This window comes from Stegodyphus dumicola, chromosome 5, assembly GCF_044657685.1.
Source record: "Stegodyphus dumicola isolate Sdum_Otavi_A_Nest chromosome 5, ASM4465768v1".
Classification (NCBI taxonomy): Eukaryota; Metazoa; Arthropoda; class Arachnida; order Araneae; family Eresidae; genus Stegodyphus; species Stegodyphus dumicola.
This window is the reverse complement of record NC_140772.1, coordinates 197,491,430-197,510,802: the sequence shown is the minus strand read 5'-3', so window position 1 is coordinate 197,510,802 and position 19,373 is coordinate 197,491,430. Positions and strand designations below refer to the sequence as shown.

General features: G+C 31.7%; 1 protein-coding gene and 1 long non-coding RNA gene across 2 annotated transcripts in view; both read left to right on the top strand.

Moving 5' to 3' along the window:
- Positions 1-14,817, top strand: part of l(3)neo43 (cytochrome c oxidase assembly protein COX16 homolog l(3)neo43) — a 28,513-nt gene extending 13,696 nt beyond the window's left edge. The window contains exons 3-4 of the mRNA XM_035363881.2: positions 14,485-14,553; positions 14,665-14,817. Of these exons, the coding sequence (XP_035219772.1) occupies positions 14,485-14,553; positions 14,665-14,760 (165 nt within the window). The 3' untranslated portion in view covers positions 14,761-14,817. The remainder of the gene's footprint in view (positions 1-14,484; positions 14,554-14,664) is intronic.
- A 145-nt stretch (positions 14,818-14,962) lies between these two features.
- Positions 14,963-18,687, top strand: LOC118193578 (uncharacterized). Its single transcript, XR_004758958.2, has 2 exons — positions 14,963-16,923; positions 17,500-18,687. It is a non-coding gene; the product is annotated as an uncharacterized LOC118193578 (long non-coding RNA).
- The last annotated feature ends 686 nt before the right edge of the window (positions 18,688-19,373 follow it).

The window sequence follows — 19,373 nt, the reverse complement described above, 5'->3', positions numbered from 1 at the left end:
TTTTTTGGTTCCCCCTCCCCTCATGTACACAGCAATCTGTTTTTTGCTTTAAAAAAAATCAGAGAATTGCACAAATTGAGCTGTGTATAATTTCTGTATTGCGCACTAATCAAGTGCATGTACTATACATATGCATTCCTAGATTGGCACATAAATATTTTTTACTGACATCATGGTTTCCACATAATTGTTGTGATGACATACTGCTTTGCTTCATGAATACTTTCTCACGACATTTTGGGTTAGATAATCAGAAAGTGAGGGTTAGATAATCAGAAAGTACCAAATATTTTTTTTTTCGTTATGCTATTCCGTTATGTATGGTGCCATTATGGTGTGATAAGGATCTTTTGTTCATAGGTGACATCATCAGGATTTCCCTTCCCTTCTATATCTTTATACGAGGGTAAGTTGAAAAATAAGTTTCCCCTATCGACTGTGGTCAGAGTTGTGTATGAAAGTCAAAAAATAGAATGAGACATTAAAGATATGACATACCTTTATTTTTCCACATAGGTACCAAGTACATTGAGATATTTGTCATATCGCTTGATAAGCTTCAAAAAGCCCTCCAGGAAAACAGGGCTTTGCATATGGAAGAAGCGTTGAACGGCTTGTTTCACTTCAGTATTGCTTCCAAAGCGCCTTCCCCCGAGATTTTTCTTCAAAGCCGGAAACAGATGGAAGTCGCTTGGTGCGAGATCAGGACTGTATGGCGGATGGTGTAGGCGCTCCCAACCAAGAGTTGCAATATGGTTTTGCATTGCCGTCGCCGAATGTGGTCTGGCATTGTCATCCAACAGCAGAACGCCAGATGTGAGAAGGCCAGGCCGCTTTTTCCGAATCGCCTCTTTCAATTTCGACAGGGTGTCACAGTAGCGTGTAGCATTGATGGTTCCAACCTCCAAAAAGTCCAGCAACAAAACTTCTTGGGCGTTCCAGAAAACTGTGAGGAGCACTTTACCTGCAGAGGGAGTGTTCTTGAACTTCTTTCGGACAGGTGATGACGGAGGTTTCCACTCCATAGATGCGGCCTTCGATTCTGGCGTGGGCCCACGTTTCATCCCCGTCACAATCCGAAACAGAAAGTCATTGCCATCTTCATGGTAACGCACGAGATGTTCCAGGCTGACCCCCATGCGTTGTTCCTTGTGTGTTGATGTCAATTGTCGGGGCACCCATCGTGCTGACACTTTTCTGTATCAAAGAATGTCGTGGATGATGTTTTGAGCTCGCTCATGTGAGATTCCAAGTTCTTCCGCTACTTCATCGATGGTGATACGCCGGTTCACTCTAATCATGTCATCCACCTTCCTGACATTTGCATCTGTAGTGGCCATGCGCGTCCGTCCAGCTCTCGGTATGTCCTCCACTTGCTGACGTCCATCACTGAATGTGCGACACCATCTCTGCACCATTTGCTTCGACATCACACCTGGCCCATAGACTTCCATGAGGCGGTTATGAATTTCTGTTCCTGATACTCCACGTGCCCATTCATAGCAGATAACCGCTCTCACTTCCTCCTTTGACCATGAATTCAAAACGCACCTTCTCTCAATACCTACCAGGGCTCAAATGAGAGGCTGGTCTCCGCTTTGCGCAGGCACTGCAACAGCGCCATCTGCTTGATTTGCAGCGACCTCTACCCAATGGTGTATCGGTGACTTGCGCATTTTCTTGCTGTTTCGCCTTTCACCCATAGCCGTTCAACGCTTCTACCATATGCAAAGCGTGAATTTTTTTTGGAGGACTTTTTGAAGCTTATCAAGCGATGTGACAAATGTCTCAACGTACTCGTACGAGAAGAATAAAATAAAGGTATGTCATATCTTTAATGTCTCATTCTATTTTTTGACTTTCATACACAACTCTGACCACAGTCGACAGGGGAAACTTATTTTTCAACTTACCCTCGTATATCTTGTAAATAAGGGCCATGGTTATTAGTAAATTCAGTGTGGGCACTTTTTTTTTTAATCTTGACAGATGTCAAAACAGTACTCAAGTTTTGACATTTTCAAATATCTGAGATATTGTTACATACATTATTTCAAATCCATGTAGAACTGTAATTGAATTTTTCAGTGATTTTTAATAAACCTCACTACAAATATTAAAGTGAAATCACGTTGGGAGGCCAGACCAGTGGGTCTGATTGCCTGATCCTAGCACCCCCAGGAAAGTACTGAGAAGGTGCTGCTGTAGTGAATTTGAAAATTTTTGAAGAATTGGTACTTTTCTATTTTGCCGGCGCAGGCAATAAAGTCACCAATAATGGTACAACCGATGCTAAACGGAATATCCTTACTGGTGACCTTTTACTCCTCATTTTCAAAACAAGTCACAGCCATTTCTTATCAGATTCATTGTTTCTTTCAATACTGACATACAATTACATAGAATTTTGACCAGACAGGCCATTTGCAGGCAGTAATTAAGTCAATTAGGATGTAATCACACCGCTCACCCTATGGTGAATATATAGAAAAGGCAAAGTCAAGGGTTAAATTTATTAATTTTAATGAAAATGCAATAGCGAGATAAAGCACTGCAATTTTACATAATTTCTGAGTAGGCTATTCGTACGAATTGAAATAATTCTTGCATTTAAACTTGTATTCCAAATTAATATTTAACTAGAAATTAATGTAGATGATTACTGAGAGAATTAGATTTTGTAGCATAGTTTACGTGAGATGAGGTCACGTAATATGAACCGGTGAATTAGGATGTTGTACCATGAAAGCATAGTAAATTCTTAAATTGATGTCTTTTTACAAATTTATTGTCTTTATTTATTGGCCTTTTTACAAAATTTTAAACGACATTAAAATGTTTATGCCTTCAAAATAAAAAGTTCTTAGAACTAACATTTGTTAGTATTTTTTATGTGTATTCTGTGTGTTGTCGCCAGTAAAGGTCTGCTTGGCAAGATTTGTGCTGGCAAAACGGAAAAGTACCAAAGATTTTTTTTTTTTTTCTTTTTTTATTGGTTTAAAGGATCATAATAAAAGATTTTTTGCACTATGAGCAATCATTTTTGGATGTCTCTAGTCTGGATAGTATGTGTACAAATATCATTATTATCTTCAAATAATATAATGCTGACTGTATAGAAAACTAAACTTATTTGGCATAATGTGCTTTTAGACTGAGATATCAATATTTTAACCAAATGGCTTTAAGTGGGGTTAAGGTGACCACCTAGCAAAAATATTTGTTTCTGATTTTGGCAAGAGGAAAAAGCTCAATGTGAAAAAAGTACTAAAAATTTATATTTTTCCTTTTGTTTCTGTCTAATTAAGGTATAGATTTTGCGATATTACTGTTATAAGTTGCAACTGAATTCAATGTAAATTTTCTAAATTAGCATATGCATGTGGGAAAAAAATTTAGTTCATCTATGAGACTATAAAATGCAGTTGTCAATCATCATAACTGAAATAATTCGAACAGTTAATATATATTAATTAACCTTGCTCTTTTATTCTCATTTTAATGTTTAAAATAATGTAACATTAAATTTTCAGTTATTTAATATTTTCTTTACATATATGATCTGATAATCTGGGGTGATCAAGACTTTGGCAGTGTCAGATTATCAGACTAAAATCGTATAAAGCAGCAGAAAAATTTTTTAGACTTTACTAAATGTGTTGAAGAATGAAAAAATTATGTATAGTAGTTTTCCAAACATATTTCATGACAAAAATAGTATTAAATAAACTTATTCATAGATCAATTATATTTAATCAATTTTTACTTTGGAGTCTTCAGCACTGCCATTCCATGAAGTCTTTTCAAATAAAGTTTGAGTGTTCTGTTCTGTGCTTTTATCAAACTATTATATGCTAATGTGACTTCATATTAATTGAGAAATAGTTATCATTTTTATTGCATGTTCAGTTAATTTCCTTCTTAACATCAGTATCCCAAGGATAAAAAAATATTTAAAACTTTTTCATCCATTGTTGTATTGTTAACACCATAGAGGTATGTAAATATTTTCAATTCATAATTTTTATGTGCTACTATAAGTAAAGATCTGAAATTATTGCCAGTTAATAATGCTTAAGTTTTTTACCTGTCTTTTATGTTAAAGTTCATTGCATATCAGCATATAAAAATGATTGATTTCAAAAGCAATTTTATTTTTATTTTGTGCACCATGAGTTTTTTTTTACTATCAGTATAATAAATACCATTTAGGTACTATTCGGTTTTGAAGGCCGTAAAAAATCGTCAAACTATTGTTGATGCCAATGCTGCCAAAAATAATTGTGGCAACCCTAACGCAAGAAAGGAAGTATAATACTAGTAAATAACTATCTAATATTGATGTTTTAATTTGGATGAAAGGCTAATTTCATATAATACTTTTTTATTATTATAATTTATATAAAAAAGGCTAAACATGACTGAATGGAAGTATAAGAGTAAATAACTACATATTTCAGATCGTTATTATAATGTATATAAAATTTGCTAAACATAACTGAATGGATGCGTGCATCGCTATTTCGCTACCGAGTTATCGCTAAAGCATAGTTTCATCTCGTTGGTTGTTCAAACATAATTTTCTATAATGAATGATGCCTTTTCTTTGAAAAAAATCTCTGTGAAGTGCAGAATCGCTCACTTATTTGTTTGCCGCTTTTTACAAGGGTAAAAACAATTGGATTTTTGTCAGTTTTGTCAATGTGTACATAGATAAAGTCAAGGGTGTGCGCAGTGCCATTTTTGTGCAATTCTGGGATTTTTGTTTTTTAAGTGAAAATAGATCGATGTGTACATGGATAACGAGTATAAGCAATTCTTAAAAACGCGTCAAGCAGTGGGTGATTCTGCACTTTACCCAAAATTCTATCGCGTACTTTTCGTCATGGGCAATTCCCAAATTGTTAAATCCATAGGATATCAGAAAAGGATTTAAAATCAAAAAAATGGATTTAAAAATTAAACTAGTATTTCAATGGCGTCTTAAGAAATATAGAACTATAAAACTTACGCAATCTGAAATCAGCGCGTACGCTAGATTTGGCGCGGTGTTAAATGGGCGCGTTTGCTAGATTTGGCGCTTTTGCGAATAAATTTTCACTGCAATTTTTTACGGTCCTCAAAACGGAATAGTACCAGAATTTATTAATAACACCATATGATGTACGAGTTGCAAAATATCTAATTATAATTCTGTGCATCATTATGTGTATCGGAAATAAAATGTAATGGTAATAATGAAGTATTTTAATAGCATAACATTGTAACTAAAATTTTCAGAATGCAATTAAAAAAAATGTGTGTTTCCTTCAGTTTTTATCATTTATTCATAACATTAGTCCTGATGGAAAATCAAGATTGCCAGAAAACTTCTTAAAGTGACCAAATGTAGTTCCAGATGCTTTTAGTATGATGCAAGTAGTCACCTCAGATGATATTCAGTATCAGTATTTATTTACATTTGGAGAAATGCTGGTCAGTTTCTGAGGTAATTATCTACAGAGGTTTTTACTATGAGAGGTGCTGGTTATTATATTTCTGTTTGATTTATCACTTGTCTAGTCTTTTCACTTTTCACATCATGTTGTTAAGCTGGCTGTGCATGAGTCAGGTATGCTAACTGACATACTAACAAATACCATCTTAACACAATGTGACATCTAGATTTTTGGAGTAGCCTTTAAATACATCCACTTTTTAAAGAATAGTATTGGCCTTTGATGTTCCCAATCTAGCTAAAGATCTTATTTTATCTTTCAAATATATTATAATACATCATTGTACATCAGTAAAACAAACTGAGCATTTTTAAAATTATAAGTGGTATTTAATTGAAAATGTATGAAATGACACTATGCGTATAATTGAAGTGTTTATTCACAAGTAATTACCTCAGGCATGAACATAGCGATCCCATTGTTTCATGAGCCAAAATATTCCCATTTCACTCCCTATGTCAGGAGCCAGAACTCCACTGTGGCCTTCGGTTTGTCTTTCGAACTGAAGCACTTCCTATTGAGATGTGTTTTTAGCAGACTAAACACATGGAAATCACGGGGCGACATGCCTGGGTAGATGCTTGGACTTGGCCATTACACTTTGTATGACCGTGGAGATGAGTGGATTTGCTTTATCGTGAAGCAGATTCACTCATATCATGAGCAGCAGAGGCCGTTTTCTCTTCATCGACTTGCATAGGATACAGAGTTGAATTTTGCTTTGAATTTTTTAGGGAGACACATGCTGTCTCACTTTGGCTTGAAGTGATGACACCAGTGATGATCTGCTCCAGGAAAGTGGTATCTTCATGATATCGGAACAGGTGTTGCAGTGTTACATACATAGTTCCTTCTGCTGTTCGCTGAGCTTCTTTGTAACTTGCTGCCCACAGACCTTCCAGTAATACAAACTGTCATGCACAGTTATCCACACAGTTTCAACGCCAGCTCCCACCATCGCTATCAACACTTGCATTGCGACACACTTATAATTTTTCTGTAGGTTGTTCACCTTGTTGATGAGTTCGCCTACCCAAAACAATTATTCTACACTATGAGAGTCGACAGCAAGTTTTGGGCCGCCAGATGTTGCTACTAGCGAAAAACAGGTCTGCCCGACATCCTATATTCTCTGAGTAAAGTTGTCGAAAGCGCGTGAAAAAGTGCTGCCGCGTCGTCAATCAGGGTTGTGCAGTTGACTTACTAAGTAGACAATGGCTTTGTATGTGTTTTCGCTGCTGTTTTTTTCATATTTAAACAAAGAATACAATCGTCGATCTCTGAATTGGTGGTGAATTTATAGAAAATATGTTGATGCTTTTGCTCTGCCAGAAGATGTTTTCATTGTGAATTTCGGATTGCCAAAATTTATAGTTATTTTAATTTGCAATGAACTGAGTTTAGTTTTCTATTTTAGTATTTGGAGCCACACATTCAGAAAACAAGAACATAATTTCTGCTGAAAGAAAGGTTATTTATACTATTCCTAAATTATACATATAAATGGTAATTATATGCTTTAAAAATGTAGAAGATAATAAATTTATCAAGCACATAAACCTTCTTCATTTAATACAAATATAGTCATCCGATAAGCTCCTGCTCGATTTATGTACAGCAAGAATTACATTTATTTTAAAATCTAAGCGTTTAATACCTTATGAACAATACTGTGAACACAAAAAGGAATGTCGTTCATTATTACGCGAAATTCACACTACTGTAAAATAAAAATTAAAAAAAAAAATTATAAAACTATGAAATAGCTTTATAATATTTTTTTTTCAGTAGCAATACTACTACTAGTGTAATACTTTTAAAAATAAGTTTTAGCTCAGAAGGGCTATTAATTTCGTTTAGCCATTTTGTGACGTTTCAGGATAAATGTTTCAAATCGTTGCCACAAAATATTATCACACTGTATTATATTTAAATAAATTAAATAATGAATTTATTATCTGCATAAATGTATGAATGTTTCTCGCACTGTGATAAAACAACGGTACCTTGAGCCATGAAATTTTGAATAACGTAATCCTCCATCCTAATATAGGCATCTAGGGACCCAAATTTGGAACTGGGAATTTGTTTTATTACCTATTTCATATTTTGTAAAGCATTTATGAGTGTTTAATTAAAAAACTCGATGATTTCAATGCGAGCAATGTCAACATTGTACGGGGGGAAAAAAAAAAAGAAAAAAAAACATTTTCATCTCTAGCGCATGAGACTATGTATCAGAAATTCTAAAGATATGCTCTTTTTAACTTATATGATATTGCTGTTAAATTGAATTTTACTGTTTAAGTGCGAAGAACATGATATTTATTAAATAAAGATAGCACGCAAAATGTTAAAAAAATGGCTCTTTGGGAGTAATATAAAGTATATATTTTTCTTTTTTGTTGTGTGTGTTTGTATGTGCGTAATTTTATTACGATTTAAAACTGGTGACTCTACTGCTTGGCCGCTGGTGGGCTTATTAGCAAAATTATACTGCATTATTATTGTATTATGCCAAATAACAATGCTATAAGACTGAGGGTTTGTTCATAGAATAGTACTTTTGTAATCTATTAGTATTAAAAAAATCATTGTTTCTTTGCAATCTTAAAAAAAAAAAAAAAAAAAAAAAAAAATACTGTTTATAGCAGAGTTCTCATTTTTATATTGTAAAAGAGATATTGATTATTATTAGTTTTCTATTTAATGTGTCTGGTTTGACAATGACTTCAGGAGACCTACACTGATTATTTTTTCTTTAGTACTTGGATTGTGAAAATGATATTACTATCTTTTAATTATTTTCACAGAATAAAATCTTTTGAGAAGGAAGAATATAAAAAAATAAAATAACAGCAATGTAATATTAAAAAAAAAGTAGTACTATTAGTAATTGTGTGACAAAAATTGCGATACGAATTAATCACATATACAGGATAGATTAGTATAATTTTAGTTATATATTTTATATTGAAAAAATATTTTCTTATTTTTTAAGTTATAAAGTTAATTATAGAATAAATTATTTAAAATAAACCATTTTCATGCATGTGTGATTGCTGAATGCAGCAGCAATCGGGCATACTGTAATAGCGAATGAATTTTATTTCTTTTCCCGAAAGAAATAATTTTCATAGAAAAAGAAAATTAAAAAAAAAAAAAAAAAAAAAAAGGAAGAAAAAATTAAGAAAGAAATATTTCCTTTCTAATTTCTTACTTAAGGAAATATGTTTCTAATATTAAATGTAAAGTAAATTGCGTGAAAACAGTTTTAATGTAAGCATGGAAAAAAACAACAACTTAGTTTGCTATTAGATTGTAATGCAAATTAATCATATTGTAAATTTAAATGATTAAAATTGTTTATTTCTAAAAAGATTTGAACTAAGCTTAATTCATTTACTCTTATCTATTTACTGTTGCTTTCATGGTATCCCACATCACTCTAGACCTAAATTCCTGCGTTTATTATGCGTGTTGGTCATAATACTGTTTCGTGCCATTTTTTTCGAACTACAAATGCAGCGTGTGAGTTCGTGAAATAATGGGAGAATATTCCTAGAACTTCAGTCAGCTTGCGCTATAAATTTCGTCACTGGTCTGTGCTGCGATTGGTCTAAAGCTTTGAAGCTTCTTGAAAGCTCTAAAGCTCCTTGAAGCTTTGTTCCCTTTCAGTTAAGTCAAATGGACCCACCTGCCCACCAACTGAGGACCACAGAATGTCTTTCTCTGATAAGTTGTGATGGCTGCCCATACCGTTTTTTTTTTGAGTCAATATTGTTCGTCTAAGTTGTGGACAAATCCAGTGATCATAGAATAGGCGTCCTTTTCTCAGGTCATCACTCAAATACTTTTGGCCTTCATGAAAACGGGCACTCCTTTCTCACTGACTTGTCAGATATGTCGTCTGTGCCCTATATACATCCATCATCCATCGATGAATATCGACTGGTTTAACCCCTTTCACAGTGAGAAATCTGATAACTCCTTGCTGCTCCACAGTTGTTGAATTTTGCAATGTAAATATCACTATCTCCTCACACGCACTGCTGCATCAATTGGATGGAACACACAACTGCCTGGTTCTCTCCTGCATCATGTGCGGGTGCCCCGCATATGCACGCAACTATGCCAGACAGAACATTCACATCCCTAGATTTTCCACTACATTATCCCAAAGCAGCATATTCAAATTTCAACTGCTTTCGTTGTTATGATGTTTTATACCTTTTCATTTGAGCACCCTGTATATATACAATGCCCACCATTTATGAAACTTATTGGTTTATAAACTCAGCTGCTTCTTACATTCAGATTTCCAGGAACCAAAGTGAATATATACTAATCAATAGAAAAACACCATTTAACTCATTTTCACTGCTTTTGAAACTCGGATTCAAAAAAGACTAATTCTTCAGTACCAGATTATTCTACTTGTACTACTTTACTACTATACTACTTAAAGCTTTTTGTATTTAATCCATTAATGTATGGTGGACCATGTATTGTGGCTTTATCGTTCAAATATATAGTGCTTTGATAAAATGAGTTTGACTGAAATTTTTCTATACCAGTAACAGTGTTTTTCAAGTTCTTTTTCTGCATTGAACTTTAAAGGGCAGAATTTCCTCAGCTTAAGGGTGACAAAAACAGTTGTCCAAGCAGAGGTTCTCTACCTTTTTTTTTTCTTTTGGCCTCACGCACTCTTTTCACCATTGCCAGACAGTCCTTCCTTTCCCCATCCCTTGCCAAAACTTGAAAAACACATATACATTTACACCATTTTTTAATGTGTTTTATAAACAAGAAAAAGTATAGAAAATATTGACAAATACCAAAAGTTGAGTAAAATACTTTTAATGTTCATAAACTAAAACTAAATACTTAACAGGTAAATAAAAGACTGACTGCAAACTGACTGCATTATCTCATGAAACTATGAAATTCTAGAACCCTTGCTCTAGACACATTGCTAATGTGTGGTGGTTCTGTATCCCATTGGTTAAAGGTTTCCATGTTCAAAATTAACCTTTTTGGATAGATACATTATGTTCACAGAAATTTATAAAAATTTTGTGAAAGACTAATTCTTCAGTACCAGATTATCCTACTTGTATCTATCAAAGCCCTTAGCTGCTATAAATTAACAGTTTTTGATTGAAAAGGAAACTATATATGTATTTTGAAGAAAAAGCAAAGAAAAGAAAGCATTGGTCATGCTTGTAATCATGAAGTGACAGATCAACTAAATGAACAAAGAAAACCTTTCTGCTGGCTAGAAATGTTAAGTTTTGAAGTTTGAGCATATCACTGGATTACATATTAAACTTATTGTGCACTTAATTTGTAATATGTCGAATGCTTAGCAGAAAAAACCCGACAGAAGTGGATAAATTATTAAACAATTTTGATGCTCTTAGCAATTGCTGCTAGAGTAGACTGCATTTAAAATGGGAAGTTCTCAAACAGCATTGAGCTATTTACTGTAACAAGAAATTATAATTAATGAAGAAATAATAAAAAATGAAAATGGATGAAGGAAGTAAGGGGGGACAGAAAATCGCAAGATGTTGAAACTACTTTTCTAGAATGGTTTCAAGGCTATAAAATTAATAATAGTTTCTCTTTCTAGAGCATTTTTCACTAATTCGCTAAATGGTAGCAGAAAATTTTATACTAGCTAAGATAAGGCTCACAAGTTGGACAAAGTGTGTAGAGAGAAGGAAGATCACATGCAGTTGATAGCTGGATACAAAACATTTTACTTCAACTTATAAATGAATACAAGTTGCACAAAATTTATAATACAGACAAAACTGGACTACATTACAGAACATTATTAAAACACACATTAATGTTTAAAAGTGAAACAGCTTGCTGAAGGAATGAATTGTTGTGTTATTAACATGCAGTATGGATCCAACAGTTAAGAAGGCAGTATTGATTATTTACGAAAGCAGAAAAACTTGATGTTTGAAAGGAATCACTTGTGGATGAAAATTAGATTTTTTCAAATGTTATTACTGAAAAGATGTTAAAAAAATGATGAGCAGAATTGAATTTTGTGAAAACACCCTTCAAAGGAGATAAGCAAGTTGATACCCTTGCTAGAGGCCATGTATATTACAGTCCATATCTTAAAATCGGTTAAAAACGATTTTCAAAAATGTGATTTTGATGTAAAAGAAATATTAGAAAAGTCCTTATAGTTAATATTTGAGACACAGTGAATGAAGTTTCATTTTTTAATATTTATTTCTTAATGTGTCAATTTGTAAACATATTGAAGCAGTGTGTGTAAAAACTAATTATGAAAGTGTTAAAATAACTGCAGAAACTGACAGGAAAAGGGATGCAGAAAAACGTGATATGCCAGCCTTAATAGAATCTATAAAAGCGCTATAAATTCTAAGAAAATCTCTTGATCTGAAAAGTGCTGAACAAGAACTACCAGCAGTTTTACAAAATTGAGAATACAATTGAAAAATTGTTGTTGAACAAAATGAAACAAATGTAGATAAAATATTTTTTGTAAGAAATACAATTTCATCAAAAACATAATTATAAAAATGTTTTCATTAAAAACAAAGAGTTAATTTAAAAATGTAAATAACTTAATTTCAGCATTATTTTTTAATTATTATTTTAAGATTAATTCTTGAATTGTAAAACTGATATCACGATTTGCAATACACAAATTACCATCGATTAAACTCAGCCACTTTTTAAACTCCAATATGTTTGGAACGGAAGTGATTTTAATAAGCCATGGATACTGTATTTCTTAACTCATTTTTACTTTTATTTATTTTCAATAATGCATCTATTTCATGTAATTTAGATCATATCTAATTATTAATTTTTTAAGAATTTATAGCAATTGTGTATTTTATAAAAGACATTTCTAATATACTGATTCAGAAGTCAAACAACAAAAATCAGCGTTAATTCACAAAATTTTCACAGGACTAGTTTCGATGGTTTTACCGAACCATCATCTTCAGCTGCAAAACCGCAAATGAACAAGATAGGAAATAATGTTTAGATAAGATAAGAAAGCCTGGACAAGAATAAGCAAGTGGCGCCATCTGTTGGCGAAACCAGAACTAAAACATAATTTCTCTAAAAGCCGAAGGCAAATTTGGATTGGAATTAGGATCGTTAACTAGAACAGAAAGATTTTTATGAATGTGAAATGCCTCTAGAAAATCCAGTTCTCCAATGGAAGATGTTTTTTGAATAATTTTGGCAGCAGAAAAATTGAAAGTGTGATTTTCGGACCAACAATGTTGAGCAACAGAAGACTTCTGTGTTTCCTTTTTTCTAACATATGCCTCATGTTCTTTGACGCGAAATTTTAAGGCTCTCTTAGTTTGGCCAATGTAAATTAAACCGCACTGGCAAGGAATCCTATAAATACCCCAGGAATTCATATCCGGAATGGGGTCCTTGAGTATAGAAGTTGGAATTTTATTGATGGGAGAGTAAACAACCCGAAAGTTAAATTTCTGCAAAATATGTGCAACTTTATAGCTAATTGATGGAAAGAAGGGAATGACAACATAATTTTTATAATCTCCTAAAATAAGAGTGTGGCTTTTAGTGTGTTGAGATGAGAATTTTTTAACTGCTTGATTAATAATGTTGGGTGAAAAGCCCCTGTCAATAGCTATTGCTTTTAAATAATTTAGTTCTTCATCAAGGGCTAGTTTGGAGGAGCAAACTTGAAGAGCACGGAAAACATAGGAATAAAATGAAGCTAACTTTTGTTTAGTCGGATGACATGATTTAAAGTGTGGTGGAAGGCAAACCGATGAAGGTTTACGGTAAACTGTAGTACTGAAGTAACCCAGGAAGAAGTAGTTATCTAAACATTATTTCCTATCTTGTTCATTTGCGGTTTTGCAGCTGAAGATGATGGTTCGGTAAAACCATCGAAACTAGTCCTGTGAAAATTTTGTGAATTAACGCTGATTTTTGTTGTTTGACTTCTGAATCAGTATTTATTCGGCGTGTTATTGTGTCTTAATTACATTTCTAATATGCTTATTTATAGAATAATTGTTTACCTCTCTCCATTTTTTATTAGCCCAGAAGGGCTATTAATTTTAAAACTGCATTTTGCGTAGATTCACTTTTCAAACTGTTGCTACCAAATATTATTGCTATGTATTATATTTAAAGAAACCAAATAATGAAGAATCTGCATGAATATTTCTTGCATTGTGAAGAAACAACGGTACCTAGAGCCATCAAATTCTGAAAAATTTAGTCCTCCAACCGAACATGGGCACTTGGAAGCCCGGATTTTGAATTTTGAATCTGTTGTAATATCTATTTAAAATTTTGTAAAACTTCAATGAATTTTTGATAAACAAACTCAACGATTTCAAAGGGAGCAATGGCAACACTGTACGGAAGGAAACATTTTTATCTCTGGTGTGCGAGACCAAACCTTGGAAATTCTAAAGATATACTATTTTGCTGCTGTTCAATTGAATTTTATGTGTTTTAAGTGCAAAGAACATGATATTACTCAATAAAGTTAACACACAAAATGTTAAACACTTTTTTGGGTGTAATATAAAATCTGAATGCTTTCAAATTTTTAAAAAAAAATATATTTATTCTTTTTTCTCTTTATGAAAAATTCTCTTATGATATAAAAAGGTTTTCCATTTTTGTCCTTGCAAATCTGAAATATTAGTTAATATGTCCATCTTCACATATTTTTTATATAATGGAGATGCTAAATGAAGAAAATGATAGGTTTGGTAATCCATCTGCATGACCCTTTTTAGTAATCATGTTCTCGAGAGACTTTGTTAGTAAATTCTGAAAATTTATTAGCATTTTTTATAAAATTCAAAAAGTATGTTAAAAAAAGTCTTCTTTTATAACAAAGGTTGTAAATCTCTTAACATGTCATTGAAAAACGAAATAAAATGCACATTAATTAATATCTTGAATTTCTATGTTACAGTTAAAGCCTGAAAATCTTGCTAAATTAGGTATAAAGAAAAAGACAGTTACTCTGGAAGAAGAGTATGAGGTAATTCAGGGAGTTTGCTTAAATTATCTAACATTAAATAATATTTTGTAAAGTTTATATATTTATCTGTTATTATTATTGTTTCTAAAGCTCTGATTTTGTTTTTAATAGAAACTTAAAAAATTGGACTTAGATTCATGGGAGAATATTCGAGGTCCTAGGCCATGGGAAGAGCCTCAGCAAATGCCTCCAAAAAAGAAGCAATAATATTATGTATTAGCTATTTTTATTTAGTTATTTTAATAAAATTGACAAATATAACAATTTTTTAATTCTTTTCCTCCATAGTTACAAATAATTTTTCACATATAACATTTAATATTCCAATGGTGCCCTATCTTCTTATGTCTGATGATCATATAAGTTGCAGATCATCAACTTACATCACAATCTCGTGAATGGTTTTTTTTTTTTTTAGTTGATGTGTGTTTAGTGAAATTCATCTCAAGTAGATGATGATGAAATATGTAAAGCGTTGTAGCCTATGATGAAAAATCAGTTTTTACAAAAGACACTTACAGACTTTTATATGCATGCAGTTTACTATATCTAAAGAAATGCTTTTTTTTTTTTTTTTTTTTTTTTTTTGTGTGTGTGTGTGTGTATGTATGGAGGGTAACAGATGATTAATCAGTCTGAGAGCTAGGATCAAAAAAGTGCACCAACATCCTATTTCCTTGTTTTTCTTAAGAAGAATCAGGTTTATAAAGAATCATTGGATGAATTACCTCTTCTAAAACAAGGGACTAGAGTCTTAAAGGGATTATGTGAGCAGGCCCTGAAGGTCAACTGTTTAGCAGTGTAATCACCAAAGCAGAATGGACTTTTTTCATCCATCCTTTTTTTTTTTTTTTTTGAGTTCTTTCTCCATTTGAGATAGAAATTCTAAACATTTTTTCCAGAAATGATCAATGATTTACATAATTATGCAGAAAGTTTGCAATATTATTTACTATTTTAATATATAACTAGAGATTTTATGGGCTCTTTCATAGAAGGACACTGTGCAATTTATTGCTGTGTGTTTTTACTTGACAAAATGTAACAAGTACAGCTAATTATTAGAATCATATTACGTGGCAGTTTAAGTGAGATTTTGGGATATTTAGATGGTATCATAGTTAAATCTCTATGGTGCATAATTTTTTAGATTAATTAAAAGCTTATTAAGAGTGTGATTTAGCTGGCTTTATTTTCTATTGAGCAGTTAAGAGAAATCTTTAAATAGATGTATAAGGCTTTCATTAAATTTTTATTCAAAAGGGAGAAATAAATTAATTTGTTTTAAATTAGCATTAGTTACATATAGAGTATAAATCAAACTTTTTCCACTCACAGTGAATGTATAATAATCCTTATCAATTGCTTCATTTATAGAAGAAATATGAATTCTTAAAATATCTATATATTTGGTTTTTTGGTATTTGCCATTACAGTACCCAGCACTTGTTAAAATCTCTTCTGTTCCAAACTTATATGAGTTTAATAAATCTTAATTTCAATATTGCAAATTATGGTATCAGCTTAAAACTTAGTGAGTATGAGAGTAACTAACAATTAATCTAATATTTAATACCTAAGTTATTAATTTAAAATAAATGTTAAACTGCTCACAAGTATTGGAAATTTATTTATTATTTATTTATTTTTTAATAAAAACATTTTAGAATTACATGCCTGTTGAAGTTTTAAACTTTTACAAAGAATTTCTCTATCGATATTTGTTTTAAATTGTTCGTCAAAAGTCTTTCAATTATATTTTTAAGTTTATAAAACTGCTGTAGCTTTTCTGGTCTGCACCGTTCAATTCAAGAGTTCTTAGAATTTGCAATGCTTTTCTCAGTTCAGCTGTGGTTGGCATGTGGTTGCTTTCTTCTGTATCTCTTTCACTGTAAGTTTCTGCAGCTGTTTAAACACTTGCTATAATTTCATAGTCGGTGTTTTCACATGCTCTCTCAATATTATGATCAGTTGCAATATATTCTAAAAACGAATCTTAATTAAATGTTCAGGACAATATCAGAGGGGTGTGTACAGCACAGTTGTTTAAGCCTAAAATTATTTTTTCATTTTTCAGTTCTATATTTCATTTTAAAAGGAAATCAATAAAAATACTGCTTATCATCCACGAGCTCTTGTTATAATGTTAACCCTCTAATGGCCATGGTAGCATATTTGCTACCATATATTAAATGCCATGTTATTATACAAGGAACATGATGAAATGTAATTTTCATGTCATAAATTTATAGATTGAACCTTTCTCATGTATTATTAGCAAATTTTAGGCATAGATAGCGGCACCAGCTTAAAGGGAAAAAAAATAGAAGAAGCATGGATACAGCAAACAATGCAAGCACCTTTTCAGATGTAAGTTGTTTGTTTATTTTACAAACATTTTATTAGTAAAGCAGTTAATAATTACTATTTATATAAAGTAAAAGAGTGAGTGTATGACACAGTATAAAATAACTTTTACAAATCATTGTTTTTAATGGCTAAAATGTATTTTTAAAATCATGGTAGCAAATCTGCTATCATGGGCATTCGTATATCTAAGCCTAGCAGTTCTCTGAAGAAAATACATTTTACATTGAAATTAGTTCATCTTTGTAATTTTAGAGATAATAAATATATCCTTAAATACAATTTATTGATTTAAATTTTATTAGTTTAAATTTTGATATTTTTCAATTAAAAAAATGTTTTAAGATATATTTTTCCTGTAAAAAAGTCTCTAGGAAAATTCATTTTGAGATTTAAGTTGAAAAATAAGTTAAATCTAAACTAAACTAAGTTGAAAAACTAAGTTGAAAAATAAGTTTAATCCTCTATTAAATCTCAAGTTCTTTTTAATATATTTATACTCTATTTATTGAATGAAATTAAAAAAAAATATTATTAAAATTTTTGGAATTTTGAATAAAATTTTGAATTTTTTTTCAGCCATGCACTTCAGGCCCCTTTTTCTACAGAGTAAGAGGAAGAAATGTGTTTAAAAAACTAGAAGATGCCATAGCATATATGAATGATTTGGAAAGTGATTTATCCGATGTATCTGATGACGACTCTGATGATGAATATATGCCTACATAAGCATCTAATATCTTCCATGAAGGAAGCTCAGATGATGAAAAACAAGATCATAATGAAGATGTAGAAAATGACCAAAATGCATCAAATTTTGAATAAAGTGTCTATCTATGTAAGAGCTATAAAAATTTAAAATTCTCTGGAGGACAAAAGAGCCTAATCTTATGCCTTCATCAAATGATGATAAATTTCCTGATTCTAAAGAACCTCTTCCATCTGCTCTTGCATATTTTCAGATTGTTATATCAACAGATATTATAAAATTAGTAGTTGAACAAACAAATCTGTATAGAGTTCAACAAACAGGAACTTCTCTTATGGTGATGGCAAAGGAAATAGAGCAAGTAATACGAATGGACCGTATACCTCATATTAGAGGATATTCAGAAGAGGGAATAAAGTATGAACCAATTGCAGAAGTAATGTCTAGAAACAGATTTGAAAAAAATCTTAAGATTTTTGCATATTGTGGATAATTCTCAAATTGATGATGATGATAGAAGTGACAAATGCTGTAGAGTGCGACCGTGGTTGTCTAGACTTTGAGAAAACATGCTATCCATTCCATGTGAGACCAAGCTGTCTGTTGATGAAATAATGATTCCATTTTGTGGGACAATATATGCCTAAAAAACCTCATAGCAAACGGGGTTTAAAAATGTGGGTCCGGTGTGGACAATCAGGCATTTGTTACGATTTTGATGTTTACACTAGAAAATCTTAAGGTTCCTCTTGAGATCAAACTACCTACGCATTAGGTCTAGGAGCAGGTGTTGTGATGCAGTTATGCAGCACTCTAAGTAACCCAACAAAAACTACTATCTTTGCGGATAACGTTTTCTCTGGAATCCCATTAGTATATTAATTATCCAAGAAAAATATAGGATTTGTTAAAACTTCGAGAGAAAATAGGCTAATGAAATGTAAATTAAAGAACCAGAAAGAAGTGAAAAAAGAATGCAGGCGATCCATTGATTATTTTGTAGCATCTGTAAAGAATGCAGATATCATAGCTGTAAATATAAATATTGTAACCTTAAATATTTGTTTTTCAATTATTTATTACTTTTAGGATCAAAGAATTGATGGTGTGCATTAGTAGCCAGTGTAATAATTCCATACGGCAAAGATGCCACATATGCCCTAGAGGAATATTTACTTAAGTTAAATGTGACAAATGGGAAAATTTCTTTGTTATAACAAGGACAGAAACTGTTTTAGAGCTTATCATTCGTAAATAACTGTACATAAACTAAACAAAATCTTAAAAAAATGTGTTTGAAAATTTTGAAAACCACTTTATCTGCCCACCTAGTCTACCCTAGTCTGCCCATGGTAGCATATTTGCTACCATTAAAAAATAATTTTTTTTTCACAATTTTTCACCATGTTTGTTTTATTTAAACTAAAATAACACTCTTTTAACTAACAAATAATTTTTTACTAATTCAGAAGTCAAACAACAAAAATCAGCGTTATACCTACAAAATTTTCACAGGACTAGTTTCGATGGTTTTATCGAACCATCATCTTCAGCTGCAAAACCGCAAATGAACAAGATAGGAAGTAATGATTAGATAAGATATATTAGATTTATAAGATATATTAGATAAGATATATTAGATATTAGATTTATCTAATCATTATTTCCTATCTTGTTCATTTGCGGTTTTGCAGCTGAAGATGATGGTTCGGTAAAACCATCGAAACTAGTCCTGTGAAAATTT